This window comes from Dreissena polymorpha, chromosome 5, assembly GCF_020536995.1.
Source record: "Dreissena polymorpha isolate Duluth1 chromosome 5, UMN_Dpol_1.0, whole genome shotgun sequence".
Classification (NCBI taxonomy): Eukaryota; Metazoa; Mollusca; class Bivalvia; order Myida; family Dreissenidae; genus Dreissena; species Dreissena polymorpha.
The window spans coordinates 22,813,950-22,831,906 of record NC_068359.1 but is presented as its reverse complement, the minus strand read 5'-3'; the positions used below and the strand labels follow the sequence as shown (position 1 = coordinate 22,831,906).

Genomic DNA, 17,957 nt, shown 5'->3' with positions numbered 1-17,957 from the left:
AAAAGACAAAACTTGTGTCCTAATGGCATTACAATTCGCGTCATCTACATCAAACGGCTTGCACATAAAACAACAACTCAGCAGTTACGAATACAACATAATTATGTTTACTTCAAGTAAGCTATCGATGCACAATTTAACTTTGATTTTGTATAAGCTATTTTTTGAATTCCTCTGTGTTAGCGCAGTCCGCACAGGCTAATCAGGGACGACTCTTTCTTCCTAAACTTGATTTTCGCTAAGGAAATGCATCCTTTTAAATAAAATTAACAAAAAAGAGGAACTGCACAGGCTAATCTGGGACAGCTCTTTATGCTCATACACAAAGCCATGATTTATTTTGATTAGAAGTTATATTTTAGAAGTCATCAAATTGTCATAGGTTATATAGAATCTAAATTTCAGTCACTGGAATGTAGTGGTAGATTTATCGAAAAGACGCCGTCTTTTAACACATTCGCCGACGAAAGATCCCGGATGAAGTCACCATTTCTGTGTTCGCCTACTTCCGTTTCGTAGCTTAGTTGCCCACTTATTAAAGCTGTTGTAGTTATAAAAATGGTAAGACATGAGATGGCACTGTAAAATGCAAATATTTACTCGTTTTGCAATGAATGTATGCTATTTTAAGCGATTTCGATGGTGTAGATTCAGTGCTTTTTGAAAGAAAAATGACCGATGCGGAAGTGATTTTTGTTACAACTTACAGATATTATTGCTTGATTCGTGTGGGAAGGGCATGTATCAACATTTTCTTGTGTCAAACAGATTTATAGAAATTGAGCACACAATTGAAATCGCACGTAAATATTTATCAGTGTGGCTTTAATCCTGGCCATTTATGTTACAAAAGGAAATTAATACTACTTTTTTGTTGATGTGAGTCAAAATGTTTTCCTTTGACTGATATTCATTTGTATATGGGATCAGTGTTAAATACCAGCAACATTAAAAAAACCCATTCCACTGTTATCTTTCATGTTTGGAAAGGCCTTCAAAATTCGGTTCCCACACTGAAAGAGTTAAATACAATTTTATTCATATTGAATTGCAAATCTAAAAGTTTTAAAACATCAATATAACATTAAGTTGTTATATACAAGGAGCTACATTTGTTTACAATGTAGCCTGACAACGCAGCACGTGCCATTGATTATGGATGAAATTTAATAAACGGGGCTTTAATCGACCGAATTTGCTGAAAAAGTGGGATAAAATTTAATTATGCAATATTTTTATATATATCCTACACTGGATCAGGTTAACTTATTTAATTAAAGGTTAAAAAAAATAAAAAAATTTGGATATCATTGTTTTGGAAAAAATCTCTGTACAAGGGGAAAAAATCGTCTAGGGAAAAGGGCTAAAATTTGGCAGGTCTCAAAGAAGGAAGAAACCTGGTACTTATAAGAGGTAAATGAGCAGTGACAATAAACACTTAATGGTTGATCAGAAACAACAGAAAGGTAAGGTTCACAGCAAAGGCAAGAATCTATGAACAGCTGTTAAGAAGACTGCTGTTATCAAAAGAGATGACATACTATACAAAAGGACCTGCTGTTACTGTAAACGTATAGAAATTCGTCGGTATGAAATTTCGTGGTTAAATAAAAAACAACTCATTCGTTGACAAGTAATTTCGTGGATTTCAAATAAAAAACATCTAATTCGTTGATACGTAATTTATTGGATTTCAAATTTTTGGGGAAGACTGACCGTCATAATAATTAAACTTGTATTAAAACAACCAGAGCAATTATACAGCATATTCTGCTAATCTGTGTTGACAGCAATACTTAAGATTAAAGTGTTGCCGATAATTGTCGATAAGAGCGATAACAGGGCTTTCCTTAGACCTCAAATCTCAAGAGTCAAGGACTCTTGGGACCATATTTTCAAGAGTCAAAATCAAACTTCTAAGAGTCCTTATAATAACGCAGGAGAGTCAATGATTTTTTGCAATTTAAGCAAATTACTGAGATATAATATATAAAAAGCAACAAATTAAAAGATACATGTATGTTAACATTTATTTCTTACATTGTACTGCCACTACAACACTATGCATTTAAACACAATATTTCAATGATTAATAAATACAAAACATGTATTCTAATAGAACATTAACTTCACGTATACATACCGTTACAGCGCATCTGTGGGTACCAGCTCGCTAATTGCCATCAGTTTTGTTTTCACAATATTTGCAATTATCAGCACAATCGGTCCCCTAGTAGTAACATTGAGTAATAAGGTCCCCAAAATACACGTGTAAAAACCGTTATGTCTATTTTAACTTTAACTTGTAACTCTTATTGGCGCTAATTGACATATGTGATAAATCTGTAAACTGTTTGAATTAAGTAACTATTACAAAAAACAAATATCTGGGTTAACTAACAACAAAAGAAAATGTCGGATATGACATTCCGAAATGACCGATTTCAGATTAAAAATGTATATATAATCGTTGGTACTTGAATTCGTGGTTCAGCGGACCAACGAAATCCACGAAAATTGGTACCACACAAAATTTAATGGTTTTACAGTATATCTTCATAACTATTGATGACCAGTTGGATTTTTTTCCTTTCAATCATTAGTTATTGCGAAGAAAAACAAAAGCCATGTAAGGACCAAACATTTTAGTATGTAAAATTACATCTCCATCTACATGGTACTGCTATACAATCGTTGAACGATTATCAGAAGCAGGCGCGTTGTCAGAAAATAGCTGTTAAAGATATGTTAAGTGCAATTTACTAGGTGCAGATAAAAAGATAAAAGAAGCTGTTTGCTATTCTGATAGTATTCTTTAAAAAAAATCGAAGAAAATGCTTATTTTAGAAATTCAGCAGAAGACATTTTAGCAGATGACACATTTCCCAGCATGCAAAGGGTTAATACAGCATGATTCTTTGACACAGATCTGATTAAAAAAATGAGTATTTGATCAGCGGTTATTTTTGGAACGCGGAGTAATACACTGACCTTGGTTACACTACAGTCATTATCAAAGTACGACAAGCACTAATGAAAACGCGAAATTATCCAGTTAAACTAATTTTGTTTAAATAAAAAGGTTTACTGAATAAAAAGAGGGATAAATAGAATAATAGGTTAGCCAAGGCTCGTGCTTTTTGTTTTCTAAGCCTCGCATGATAAACCTGATCTATAATCAACACTTACCTATTATTCTCCGTATCTGTTGCCTTGAATTTGTTTTAAAAACAGTAAAATATGTTAAATTGATTATTTAAGACTTTCCTTATTTTCCCCATTATAGTGCGTTTCGCGCGTTTTTTCCCCTCTAAAAAGGCCAGGCCCTTTCCCCAAGATCAGATAAAAAACCCTGAGTACCCGAAGTACTATTAAGTATATAACAATGTACCTGGGGTACTGAAAAGATACTGAAAAAGTCCCTGAAAAATGGTCGGGTGCCTTTTAGCGTATTTTCTGTACCTGGGGTACATTGTACTATAGTTAAGAGAACCTGGGGTACTTTTAACACGATTGGTCGGGTCATTGTTTGCTCAGATAACACTTTAAATCTTCTATCTGCTCTTCGATATGTTTGTACTGGTATCCTGCATTGTATATATATTTTTAGGCAGAACAACAGCTGGACTGTGCCCTGGACTTAATGAGGAGGCTACCCCCACAACAGATAGAGCAAAACCTCAGTGACCTTATAGACTTGGTATGCAAAACATTGCAACTATCTACCTGGACCATATTGTTATTAAACTGCTGTTAAATTGCCACTGTTAAAGTTTGAAGACCATTTTCTCATGAGAAGCTTAAGTCTGCTAGATTGTTCTTCATTTTGTGCTGATTATTGAAATGTTTAATTGAATGAAGATTATCAAATCCTTGTGCTGTAACAAACAATCCCAATGAAGAAATCATGGTTGTCTGTTGCTTTAAGTGGTTTGTATGGCTAGAGATTTAACAGAGATTTGCTAAGCCAAGCAGAAAGCAACAGGAATTGAAAAGTGCACTCAAAGGTTTCCAAATAGATAATACTGCACCATGCTGAAGACAATCTGGTAGAATAAAGTACATTTACTATTCTTACACTGCCATTTGCCAAATAAGCTCTAACATCAACACTTTCGGCTAAATGAAATTCTATTTGGCTACATGTTTTCTGTTAACAAATCCTTAAAGCAGCAAATATAAACAATTGAAGGTGGAGAATATTGACCAAAAAATAGAGTGAGGTAGGAAAAGCCCTTATTTATTAAGCATCATTCTGAGACAACTGGATGTACATGTAATGCATGTACGCAAAGTGTCATCTCAGATTAGTCTGTGTAATCCCCACAGGCTCATTAGGGATGTCACTTTCCACTTTTTGATTTCTTCGTTTTAAAATAAGTCTCTTCTTATTCAAAATCAACTCTAGGAAAGTGTCGCCCTGATTAGCCTTCCTAGGCTAATCTGGGACGACACCTTATGCACAAGCATTAAGCCCAGTTTTCTCGGAACAAGACTCAGATATATGTTGACGGTCACTTCTGTGCCTGCTACTTTTAGGTACCAGACCTGTGTGACGAGCTCCTGTCATCAGTGGACCAGCCTCTGAAGATTGCACGGTGTAAGACCACTGGCAAAGACTACCTGCTGTGTGACTACAACAGAGACGGTGACTCATTCAGGTAAACTGACAGGCTGAGATAATTCTGCCATTTGCCAAGTAAGCAAATGACTTTTGTAAGGTCGACTTATTTTAAAACAAATTGTTGTTAGTAAAATAAAAAGAAAAGGCAAAATATATTTTTGAAATTGATGTTATATTTGTATTTTAACTTTGACTTAAAAGAATTTTGAGCAAGGGCTAGCAATCAGGGCTTTTTATGCTCCCCGAATTAAATGTCGGCGGAGCATATAGTTGCCAGTTTGTCCTTCCTTACATCCGTCACACTTGTTACCGTTTCTCATAGCGCCTTCAATGCTTTACCGATCTCTTTCAAATAAGGTATGTAGGTACCTTGCATAGACCTCTACCTTTTGATGAGGTTTGAGGTCACTGGGGTCAAGGTGAAGGTCACCGAGGCTAATAATAATAGATTTTCCGTCACACTTTTTTAACGGTTTCTCATAGAGCCTTCAATACTTTAAGGATATCTTTCATATTTGGCATGTAGGTACCTTGCATGGACCTTTACCTTTTGATGAGGTTTGAGGTCACTGGGTTCAATGTCAAGGTCACCAAGGCTAATAAAAATAGATTTTCCGTAACACTTTTGTTACAGTTTCTCATAGCGCCTTCAATACTTTACCGATCTCTTTCATATTTGGCATGTAGGCACCTTGCATGGACCTTTACTTTTTGATGACGTTTTAGGTCACTAGGGTCAAGGTCACCGAGGCTTATAATAGATTTTCGGTCACACTTTTTTTTACAGCTTCTCATAGCGCCTTTTATACTTTACTGATCTCTTTCATATTTGGAATGTAGGCACCTTGCATGGACCTCTACCTTTTGATGATGTTTGAGGTCACTGGGGTCAAGGTCACCGAGGCTAATAATAGAATCTGTCACACTTTTTTTTACAGCTTCTCATAGCGCCTTCAATACTTTACTGATCTCTTTCATATTTGGCATGTAGGTACCTTGCATGTACCTCTACCTTTTGATGAGGTTTGAGGTCACTGGGTTCAAGGTCAAGGTCATGGAGGCTTATAATAGATTTTCCGTCACACTTTTGTTACAGTTTCTCATAGCGCCTTCAATACTTTTTTACCAATGTCTTTCATATTTGGCATGTAGGTACCTACCTTGCATGGACCTCTACATTTTGATTAGGTTTGAGGTCACTGGGTTAAAGGTCAAGGTCACCGAGGCTGATAATAGATTTCCATCACACTTTTTTGACAATTTCTCATAGCGCCTTTAATACTTTACCAATCTCTTTCATATTTGGCATGTATGTACCTTGCATAGACCTCTACCTTTTGATGAGGTTTGAGGTCACTGGGGTCAAGGTGAAGGTCACCAAGGCTAATAATAGATTTTTTTGGTGGTTATTAACACATAGATTGACAAAGTGCATCCATCAGTTTCACTGATATTTTAATCTTGTTATGCATAGCAGGTGGTTAAATTATCTAAATGTTAATGTTTTATCCTATTTCAAAAGATAAAGCTCTTTAAATTTCAAATATATATACCTGACTTTTTTCTACAAAATAATTGTTTCCATTAAATTTTATGATAAAAAGATGTTCAAAAGTAAATTGATTTTTTTTTCTAAAAAGCTGTATTGGCCTTTCAATGAGATTAGAATGACAACATGTTTTAGCTTAAAGAAAGCTAGGTTTATTGTATGATTGGCATGATTCGTCAAAACATTCTCTTGAACGTCTCAAATTCACTAAAACCTATATAGGTGTGGTTTTGAAGCCCAATGTGAGACTCCCTCTAGGAAAAAAGGGTAAAATACATCTGTTTAGAGTTGTCCCAGATTAGACTGTGCAGTCCAACAGGCTAATCAGTGACAACACTGTGCTTTTACGTTTTTTGTACCTTGAAAGAAAGTTTCTCCTCCGCAAAAATTCAGTTTATTCAGAAAGCATCGTCCCCTATTAGCCTGGGTGGCTGCACAGGCTCATCTGGGACGACACTTAAAGGTCATGCAATAAGCTCCATTTTCTAAGTGTGAGGCTCAAGTGAATTGTTCAATGTGTAGTTTGTATATTTCAGATCTCCCTGGAGCAATAGCTATGATCCCCCATTGGATGACGGCACGACTCCATCAGAAAAGCTACGGAAACTAGAAATAGACGCAAATTCAGCTTTTGACCAATATAGAGAGATGTAAGTGGAACAGAGATTCATTTGAAAATTAGAAACAACATGACAAGGAAAATTAATCTGTTATCAATGAAACCAATGATGTACTTTGCAATGCAAGTTAAATGGATGGGGTGGTTTAAAGTTTTATAATAGGAAATACATGAATCTGTTTATGATAATTATATATATAGATTTTTGATGCCGTCCTACTGGAGTATTGAGCCTGAATCTTTACTCATTTGAAGCAATCCAGGTGAAATAAATATGATTAAACTAATATCTATACAAGTGTATTCAATTTAAATGCCTAGTTTAAGAAATATCTGGGCCTGCCAGGGAATGTTCGAATCGGTGTATTCATCCCCCTTAAAATATATTTGATTCTTGCTTTGGGAAAACAGGGCTTAATACATTTGCATACTGTATGGTCCCAGTAAAGCCTGTGCAGTCTACCCTTGCTAATCAGAGAAGTGTTATTGCACTTTTAATAAATTTTTGTTTAAAGTAAGTCACTTATTAGCGAAAATTCAATTTAGCCAGAAAGTTTGAGTCTACTTCAGGGATGGCACTTTCCGCCTTAATTATTGGTAAGAAGAGCCTCCTTTGAAACAAAAAATTGCATAAAAGCAGGAAGTGTTGTCCCTGACTGGCCTGTGCAGACCTAACAGGCTTATCTGGGACTACCCTATTCCCACATGCATTAAGACCAGTTTTTCAAGGAGATTCACTTGTATCTCACATACTTTGGACCAATCAGGTATTTCATGTTTCAGGTACTTTGAAGGTGGTGTATCCTCAGTATACCTGTGGGATCTAGATCACGGGTTTGCGGGCGTCATCCTTATCAAGAAGGCGGGGGACGGCTCCAAGAAAATCAAGGGGTGCTGGGACTCAATCCATGTCATAGAAGTTCAGGTGGTGTTTTTTTCAAAGATTACTTTTGCCGTTCTGTAGTGGATATGTTGTCCCCCTAGCAAATGGGTGGTCATGGATTTGATCCCCGTTGTGGGAGCATTTAGTTCTCCTTCAAAAACACTAAGTTCTTGTTCCACCCAGGAAAAAGACACAAGAGTATTTCAATAAGCCTAAAGCTTTCAATTCAATCAAGCTTAAATAAATAGGATTATAATTAACTAATTACCCAGAGGTTTCAGCAGTGATGATTTCTGTTATTTTTAATTTTTGTAATCTTATTTGTATTATCTGAGTGTTTTTTTATATTGATTTTTTACGCAAACATTTTCAAATGGTTGTAGTATCAACGGCTTATCAAAAATTGTTGAAATGAACTTCTTTTTTGTTTCCTGTAATTTTTTGTTGAGGTTTTCATGTTTGTTGCTCACCTGAGCACATGTTTTCCTTGAATTGCTCTAGGTAAACCTTGTAAACACTCTAATATTCACATTTATAGTCCAGTTGTCATAAAACTTTCTAAAAATATTTGCCTTAATTATATCTTTGCTGATTTAGAAATTCAGGGTTAGGTTTCCAAAATCTTGGTCTCTAAGTCAAATTAAAGAAAAAGTTGGTAAACACTCTTGAAGTCACATTAATTGTTCTTGAAACATGTCAGAACATTTATCTTAGTGAGTTATTTGTATTGAGTTTAAGACTATTCTGTACTGTTAAGTCTAAGAATTGTTTGGTGATTATGTGCCCCTGTATTCTGCAGGACAAGTCAAGTGGTCGTAACGCCCACTACAAGCTCACATCAACGGTGATGCTGTGGCTGCAGACCACACGGGAGGGCTCCGGCACCATGAACCTGGGGGGCAGTCTCACCAGGCAGATGGAACAGGATTGCGCCGTCGCCGAGTCTCACCTCGTCAACATCGGGAGACTTGTTGAGGTACATGAGGCGGCTGTGTAAGAAGATTTTGATGTCCCCATTTAAAGAAGTTTCTGTGCCTGTCCTTTGGAGTTGAGTCTATTAGAAAATTGTTAAGAGCCTGGCTTTTAGAAAACCGGGCATCATACATGTGCATGAAGTATTGACACAGATTAGCATGTGCAGTCTGCACAGGCTAATCAGTGACAACACATTCTGCTTTTAAATACTTTTTGTTTAAAGGAAGTTTCTTCTAAAAGTAATTCCGATTTAGGCATTAAGTGTCACCCTGATGAGCCTGTCGGGACTGCATAGGCTGATCTGGCACAACACATTATATACAAAAATAAACATATATTTTTCACACAAAACTCTCTTAGTTTTTATTAGCTTGGCTGTTTTCGGAGAAAACACGAGGTATTGTCATAGCCAGCTCATCGTCTGCCGTCCGGCGTCGGTGCTGTGCTTAAACCTTACTTATGGCTCTAAAATCAAAGTGCTTCCACCTACAACTTTGAAACTTTAAATGTAGATGCACCTTGAGTTCTACACGCCACATCCATTTTTGGGTCACTAGGTCAAAGGTCAAGGTCACTGTTTATTAAAAAATGCACCGGCAGCCGAGCGTTGGCATCAGTTATGCGAAGCTCTTGTTTAGCAAAACATCCGAATTCAGAGTCTAGGAAGCTCAAACAACATTCACACTCGGAGTCTATGAAGCTCAAAAAACCCCATCCAAACTCAGAGTTTAGGAAGCTCTAAAACATCCAAACTTAGAGTTTAGACATACAAACTCAGAGTTTAGGAAGCTAATTAACACCCAAACTCTGAATTTCAGGAAGCTCAAATACATCCACATTCACAGTCTAGAAAGTTAAAAACAACATACAAACTTAGAATCTAGGAAGCTCAAAAACATCCAAACTTAGAATCTAGGAAGCTCAAATACATCCTCATTCAGAGTCTAGGAAGTTAAAAACTACATCCAAACTTAGAATCTAGGAAGCTCAAAAACATTCAAACTCAGAGTCTAGGAAGCTCAAAAACATCCAAACTCAGAGTCAAGGAAGCTCAAAAACATCCAAACTCAAGGGTCTAAGAAGCTCAAAAACATCAAAATAAGGGTCTAGGAAGTTAAAAAACATTCTTACACTGAGTCTAGGAAGCTCAACTTACATTTTCAAAAGTAAATAAAAACTCTGGACATGCTTGGAAAAACAGCAAGATGATTTCATGAATTAGAAGATTTTCTTTAAATTCTGAGCTGTTATAATGAAACGTAAAAGCTATTCTCTCTGTTTTGTAAAATGTATCTGAATGTTAAGTGCTTATACAATTAATTAGTTGTAAAAGGTTCTCTCTGTTTTTTAAAGTGTAAATTAATATGACATACTTTATACAATGTTCTGAGTTTAAAACTATTAAAAATAAATATGACATACTAATACATGTACAATGTTGTAGTTGAGTTTTCAAACTATTAATTAATCCTTATACTCAATGAAAACCATCACCACGATATTTATTACAGGAGATGGAAAACAAGATTCGAAGCACGGTGTATGAGATCTACTTCAGCAAGACTCGAGACATCGTGAATGGCCTGCGCTCCACGACACAGCTGCAAGATGAGAGACAGAAGAAGGACTTGCAGAATGATTTGATGTCGGCCCTCAAGTCCCGTCAGACCAACTCATAATAGCGCATTGACATTAGAGAGCATGTAAGTGGGGTCTAGCCTACTCCTTATAGCGCATTGACATTAGAGAGCATGTAAGTGGGGTCTAACCAACTCCTTATAGCGCATTGACATTAGAGAGCATGTAAGTGGGGTCTAACCAACTCCTTCATAGCCCATTGACATTAGAGAGCATGTAAGTGGGGTCTAACCAACTCCTTATAGCCCATTGACATTAGAGAGCATGTCAGTGGGGTCTAACCTACTCCTTATAGCGCATTGACATTAGACAGCATGTCAGTGGGGTCTAACCAACTCCTTCATAGCCCATTGACATAAGAGAGCATGTAAGTGGGGTCTAACCTACTCCTTCATAGCCCATTGACATAAGAGAGCATGTAAGTGGGGTCTAACCAACTCCTTATAGCCCATTGACATTAGTGAGCATGTCAGTGGGGTCTAACCTACTCCTTAATAGCCCATTGACATTAGGGAGCATGTAAGTGGGGTCTAACCAACTCCTTATAGCCCATTGACATAAGAGAGCATGTAAGTGGGGTCTAACCTACTCCTTCATAGCCCATTGACATAAGAGAGCATGTAAGTGGGGTCTAACCAAGTCCTTATAGCCCATTGACATTAGAGAGCATGTAAGTGGGGTCTAACCAACTCTTAATAGCACATTGACATTAGAGAGCATGTAAGTGGGGTCTCACCAACTCTTAATAGCACATTGACATTAGAGAGCATGTAAGTGGGGTCTAACCAACTCCTTATAGCCGATTGACATTAGAGAGCATGTAAGTTGGGTCTAACCTACTCCTTCATAGCCCATTGACATAGAGAGCATGTAAGTGGGGTCTCACCAACTCCTAATAGCCCATTGACATTAGAGAGCATGTAAGTGGGGTCTAACCAACTCCTTATAGCCCAATGACATTAGAGAGCATGTAAGTGGGGTCTAACCAATTCTTAATAGCCCATTGACATTAGAGAGCATGTAAGTGGGGTCTAACCAACTCTTAATAGCCCATTGACATTAGAGAGCATGTAAGTGGGGTCTAACCAACTCCTTCATAGCCCAATGACATAAGAGCATGTGAGTGGGGTGTAACCAACTCCTTCATAGCCCATTGACATTAGAGAGCATGTAAGTGGGGTCTAACCAACTCCTTATAGCGCATTGACATTACAGAGCATGTTAGTGGGGTCTAACCAACTCCTTCATAGCCCATTGACATAAGAGAGCATTTAAGTGGGGTCTATCCAACTCCTTATAGCGCATTGACATTACAGAGCATGTAAGTGGGGTCTAACCAATCCTTCATAGCCCATTGACATTAGAGAGCATGTAAGTGGGGTCTAACCAACTCATTATAGCCCATTGACATTAGAATGCATGAAAGTGGGGTCTAACCAACTCCTTATAGCGTATTGACATTACAGAGCATGTAAGTGGGGTCTAACCAACTCCTTCATAGCCCATTGACATTAGAGAGCATGTAAGTGGGGTCTTACCAACTCATTATAGCCCATTGACATTACAGGGCACGTAAGTGGGGTCTAACCAACTCCTTATAGCCCATTGACATTAGAGAGCATGTAAGTGGGGTCTAACCAACTCCTTCATAGCCTATTGACATTAGAGAGCATGTAAGTGGGAAGTAACCTACTCCTTCATAGCCTAATGACATAAGAGAGCATGTAAGTGGGGTCTAACCAACTCCTTCATAGCCCATTGACATTAGAGAGCATGTAAGTAGGGTCTAACCAACTCCTTATAGCCCATTGACATTAGAGAGCATGTCAGTGGGGTCTAACCTACTCCTTATAGCGCATTGACATTAGAGAGCATGTAAGTGGGGTCTAACCTACTCCTACATAGCCCATTGACATAAGAGAGCATGTAAGTGGGGTCTAACCAAGTCCTTATAGCCCATTGACATTAGAGAGCATGTAAGTGGGGTCTAACCAACTCCTTATAGCCCATTGACATTAGAGAGCATGTCAGTGGGGTCTAACCAACTCCTTATAGCCCATTGACATTAGAGAGCATGTCAGTGGGGTCTAACCTACTCCTTAATAGCCCATTGACATTAGAGAGCATGTAAGTGGGGTCTAACCAACTCCTTATAGCCCATTGACATAAGAGAGCATGTAAGTGGGGTCTAACCTACTCCTTCATAGCCCATTGACATAAGAGAGCATGTAAGTGGGGTCTAACCAAGTCCTTATAGCCCATTGACATTAGAGAGCATGTGAGTGGGGTCTCACCAACTCTTAATAGCACATTGACATTAGAGAGCATGTAAGTGGGGTCTAACCAACTCCTTATAGCCCATTGACATTAGAGAGCATGTAAGTTGGGTCTAACCTACTTCTTCATAGCCCATTGACATAGAGAGCATGTAAGTGGGGTCTCACCAACTCCTAATAGCCCATTGACAGTAGAGAGCATGTAAGTGGGGTCTAACCAACTCCTTATAGCCCAATGACATTAGAGAGCATGTAAGTGGGGTCTAACCAATTCTTAATAGCCCATTGACATTAGAGAGCATGTAAGTGGGGTCTAACCAACTCTTAATAGCCCATTGACATTAGAGAGCATGTAAGTGGGGTCTAACCAACTCCTTCATAGCCCAATGACATAAGAGCATGTGAGTGGGGTGTAACCAACTCCTTCATAGCCCATTGACATTAGAGAGCATGTAAGTGGGGTCTAACCAACTCCTTATAGCGCATTGACATTACAGAGCATGTTAGTGGGGTCTAACCAACTCCTTCATAGCCCATTGACATAAGAGCATTTAAGTGGGGTCTATCCAACTCCTTATAGCGCATTGACATTACAGAGCATGTAAGTGGGGTCTAACCAATCCTTCATAGCCCATTGACATTAGAGAGCATGTAAGTGGGGTCTAACCAACTCATTATAGCCCATTGACATTAGAGAGCATGAAAGTGGGGTCTAACCAACTCCTTATAGCGTATTGACATTACAGAGCATGTAAGTGGGGTCTAACCAACTCCTTCATAGCCCATTGACATTAGAGAGCATGTAAGTGGGGTCTTACCAACTCATTATAGCCCATTGACATTACAGGGCACGTAAGTGGGGTCTAACCAACTCCTTATAGCCCATTGACATTAGAGAGCATGTAAGTGGGGTCTAACCAACTCCTTCATAGCCTATTGACATTAGAGAGCATGTAAGTGGGAAGTAACCTACTCCTTCATAGCCTAATGACATTAGAGAGCATGTAAGTGGGGTCTAACCTACTCCTACATAGCCCATTGACATAAGAGAGCATGTAAGTGGGGTCTAACCAACTCCTTAATAGCCCATTGACATTAGAGAGCATGTACGTGATTTTGAAACTACTCCTTATAGCCCATTGACATTAGAGAGCATGTAAGTGGGGTCTAACCAACTCCTTCATAGCCCAATGACATTACAGAGCATGTAAGTGGGGTCTAACCAATTCCTTCATAGCCCATTGACATTAGAGAGCATGTTAGTGGGGTCTAACCAACTCCTTATAGCCCATTGACATTAGAGAGCATGTAAGTGGGGTCTAACCAACTCCTTATAGCCGATTGACATTAGAGAGCATGTAAGTGGGGTCTAACCAACTCCTTAATAGCCCATTGACAATAGAGAGCATGTAAGTGGGGTCTAACCAACTCCTTCATAGCCCAATGACATTAGAGAGCATGTAAGTGGGGTCTAACCAACTCCTTCATAGCCCAATGACATTAGAGAGCATGTAAGTGGGGTCTAACCAACTCCTTATAGCGCATTGACATTAGAGAGCATGTAAGTGGGGTCTTACCAACTCCTTATAGCCCATTGACATTAGAGAGCATGTAAGTGGGGTCTAACCAACTCATTATAGCCCATCGACATTAGAGAGCATGTAAGTGGGGTCTTACCAACTCCTTATAGCCCATTGACATTAGAGAGCATGTAAGTGGGGTCTTACCAACTCCTTATAGCCCATTGACATTAGAGAGCATGTAAGTGAGGTCTAACCAACTCCTTAATAGCCCATTGACATTAGAGAGCATGTAAGTGGGGTCTAACCTACTCCTTCATAGCCCATTGACATAAGAGAGCATGTAAGTGGGGTCTAACCAACTCCTTATAGCGCATTGACATTAGAGAGCATGTAAGTGGGGTCTAACCAACTCCTTAATAGCCCATTGACATTAGAGAGCATGAAAGTGGGGTCTAACCTACTCCTTCATAGCCCATTGACATAAGAGAGCATGTAAGTGGGGTCTAACCAACTCCTTAATAGCCCATTGACATTAGAGAGCATGTAAGTGGGGTCTTACCAACTCCTTATAGCCCATTGACATTAAAGAGCATGTAAGTGGGGTCTAACAAACTCCTTAATAGCCCATTGACATAAGAGAGCATGTAAGTGGGGTCTAACCAACTCCTTAATAGCCCATTGACATTAGAGAGCATGTAAGTGGGGTCTTACCAACTCCTTATAGCCCATTGACATTAGAGAGCATGTAAGTGGGGTCTAACCAACTCCTTAATAGCCCATTGACATTAGAGAGCATGTAAGTGGGGTCTAACCAACTCCTTAATAGCCCATTGACATTAGAGAGCATGTAAGTGGGGTCTTACCAACTCCTTATAGCCCATTGACATTAGAGAGCATGTAAGTGGGGTCTAACCAACTCCTTAATAGCCCATTGACATTAGAGAGCATGTAAGTGGGGTCTAACCAACTCCTTATAGCCCATTGACATTAGAGAGCATGTAAGTGGGGTCTAACCAACTCCTTTATAGCCCATTGACATTAGAGAGCATGTAAGTGGGGTCTAACCAACTCCTTAATAGCCCATTGACATTAGAGAGCATGTAAGTGGGGTCTAACCAACTCCTTATAGCCCATTGACATTAGAGAGCATGTAAGTGGGGTCTAACCAACTCCTTAATAGCCCATTGACATTAGAGAGCATGTAAGTGGGGTCTAACCAACTCCTTATAGCCCATTGACATTATAGAGCATGTAAGTGGGGTCTAACCAACTCCTTCATAGCCCAATGACATTGGAGAGCATGTAAGTGGGGTCTAACCAACTCCTTAATAGCCCATTGACATTAGAGAGCATGTAAGTGGGGTCTTACCAACTCCTTATAGCCCATTGACATTGGAGAGCATGTAAGTGGGGTCTTACCAACTCCTTATAGCCCATTGACATTGGAGAGCATGTAAGTGGGGTCTAACCAACTCCTTATAGCCCATTGACATTGGAGAGCATGTAAGTGGGGTCTAACCAACTCCTTATAGCCTATTGACATTAGAGAGCATGTAAGTGGGGTCTAACCAACTCCTTATAACCTATTGACATTAGAGAGCATGTAAGTGGGGTCTAACCAACTCCTTATAGCCCATTGACATTGGAGAGCATGTAAGTGGGGTCTAACCAACTCCTTATAGCCCATTGACATTGGAGAGCATGTAAGTGGGGTCTAACCAACTCCTTATAGCCTATTGACATTAGAGAGCATGTAAGTGGGGTCTAACCAACTCCTTATAACCTATTGACATTAGAGAGCATGTAAGTGGGGTCTAACCAACTCCTTATAGCCCATTGACATTGGAGAGCATGTAAGTGGGGTCTAACCAACTCCTTATAGCCCATTGACATTGGAGAGCATGTAAGTGGGGTCTAACCAACTCCTTATAGCCTATTGACATTAGAGAGCATGTAAGTGTTCTTGAGACTAGTAAGCTTATTATGTAGGAGTGCTGGGGCACACTTTGGGTCCACACATAATGTAGACTCTGGCTTGGAAAGGATCCAATATATTTTGAAGTACATAGACACTTTGCATACATGCCTTTAATATTCTGCCTTTTTTATTTCAGTGTCCAATTGACTGTATATCTTGCAATATCTGGTAGAGATTTCATCATAACATAGACAGAGGCCTGGATAGCTACTAACCCCATGAATATCAACTCTGCCGTTAACTTAGGCCACTGATGAACTGCAAATTAAAGTTTAAATGTTGTATAATGAGAGTGTAGACGTACTTCATAGGACATCTAAGTGGCTACAGACAGAAAGGCTGACGTCCATTGTGAATAGTAACAGGATTAGTATTTGGAAAGCTTCAAAACAACTTTAACTGGGAATAGAAAGAAAGCAGTTATACAGCTGTGTGTTTGTTTGTACTTGTACAAATATATGTAATTTTATTTCATTTGTCTATTTAAGGTTATGTCTAAAAATTGCATTTAAATGTTCGTATATACTTTCTTTTTGACATTATTAAGATTTTATGTATAAGCAATTAAGCCTGTGTTATGTTTAAAAAATCAGCCAGTGTTGATACAGCATTTAGACAAGACAACTATTTAAGCAACCAATGCATAGTACATATAACTAATTTGTAGTTTATTTATGTCTCATAAGTAAAAAGTTTATTACATGTTCTAATTTTTTTTTAGTAACTTTAATAGTTAGAATGACTAAAAAGCAGTCTTTTAAATGTGAGATTTAGTTGTAGGCGAATCAGTATACATGTATTTATCTTCTTTGTATTCACTTAATTTATTTATATCAACTTGCATTGTACATGTAATTCCAATGCTCTTGAAATTTAAGTGTTTGACATTTAATTCCTACCTATGCATAATTCTTAACTTGTTTTGGGATATGTTTGATATAAGTAGTTAGTGTAAGGCATGTATACAATATGCATGCACAAAAGCCCTACTTCAAAGTTAAAAGATTGAAATTGCAATTTCCAGATTTTTTACGTATTCATTTTACACACTCAGAAGAAATAAGCAAAATGTCAAACAAGTGAAAATTTCTAATAGCATTTTGTTAAAAGATAAATTAAAATTAGGAAAATCACGCAAAATGTCAAAACAACTGGAATTGTTTATAATAGCATTGTATGAACTTCTAGAAGAAATTACTTCCTTCTAAGCGCAATGGTGATTTAAAAAAATATTGGTATAGCTTATCATGTACATTTGTAAACAAATTGTCTGATAATTTTGTGAAGTCACATGCAAAATGTTGTCTCACGAACACCTACTGGGAAGTGATGTGGAGATGGGATCACATCTGCTGGAAACTTGGTCTTTGGTTTTCTTTTGTTAATGGTAGCTTTTGTTAAGCAACAACATTTTGTCCTTAACTTCACAACTAACAGTTTTAGGTTAGACCTGGTCTTCAGTAAGTTTCTGTTGTAGTTTGAGTAAATTAAAATTTCCATAGTCCAAAACTGTAACCAGTTACTCAGTAGAGTTCCAATAACCGTTGTCCAGTTCAATTGACCCCACAAAGAAAGATTTATCCACACAGAATGCACAAGTCCTAAAGGAGTAAACTATTTAAGATTGATTGTCGAACTGAAACGAGTGGGCTAGATTGACAAAATGGAGTGCTATTTAATGTCCTTTATTAATACTAGTTTAATTGTTATTGCAACTTTTTACCAATTATGTAACACTGTACACTGTATGTACAGGCTGTGTTGATTCTGTGTACTATGATTATGAATCATGATGTATAAGTAAAGTATTGAATAACAATTGCACTTGTTCTTGATGAGCCCACCTGAGCACATGCTACTCATTGGATGCCTTCAGGATACCGTGATAGCCC

The 17,957-nt window shown here is 38.1% G+C and overlaps 1 protein-coding gene across 1 annotated transcript; it reads left to right on the top strand.

Moving 5' to 3' along the window:
• The first annotated feature begins 427 nt into the window (after positions 1 to 427).
• On the top strand, positions 428 to 17,884 carry LOC127880688 (F-actin-capping protein subunit beta-like). The gene is made up of 8 exons (XM_052428020.1): positions 428 to 561; positions 3,611 to 3,700; positions 4,540 to 4,661; positions 6,710 to 6,823; positions 7,576 to 7,717; positions 8,475 to 8,651; positions 10,162 to 10,353; positions 16,202 to 17,884. The coding sequence occupies exons 1-7, from the start codon at positions 559 to 561 to the stop codon at positions 10,327 to 10,329; spliced, it is 816 nt and encodes a 271-aa protein (XP_052283980.1). The 5' UTR covers positions 428 to 558; the 3' UTR covers positions 10,330 to 10,353; positions 16,202 to 17,884.
• Positions 17,885 to 17,957: the final 73 nt, after the last annotated feature.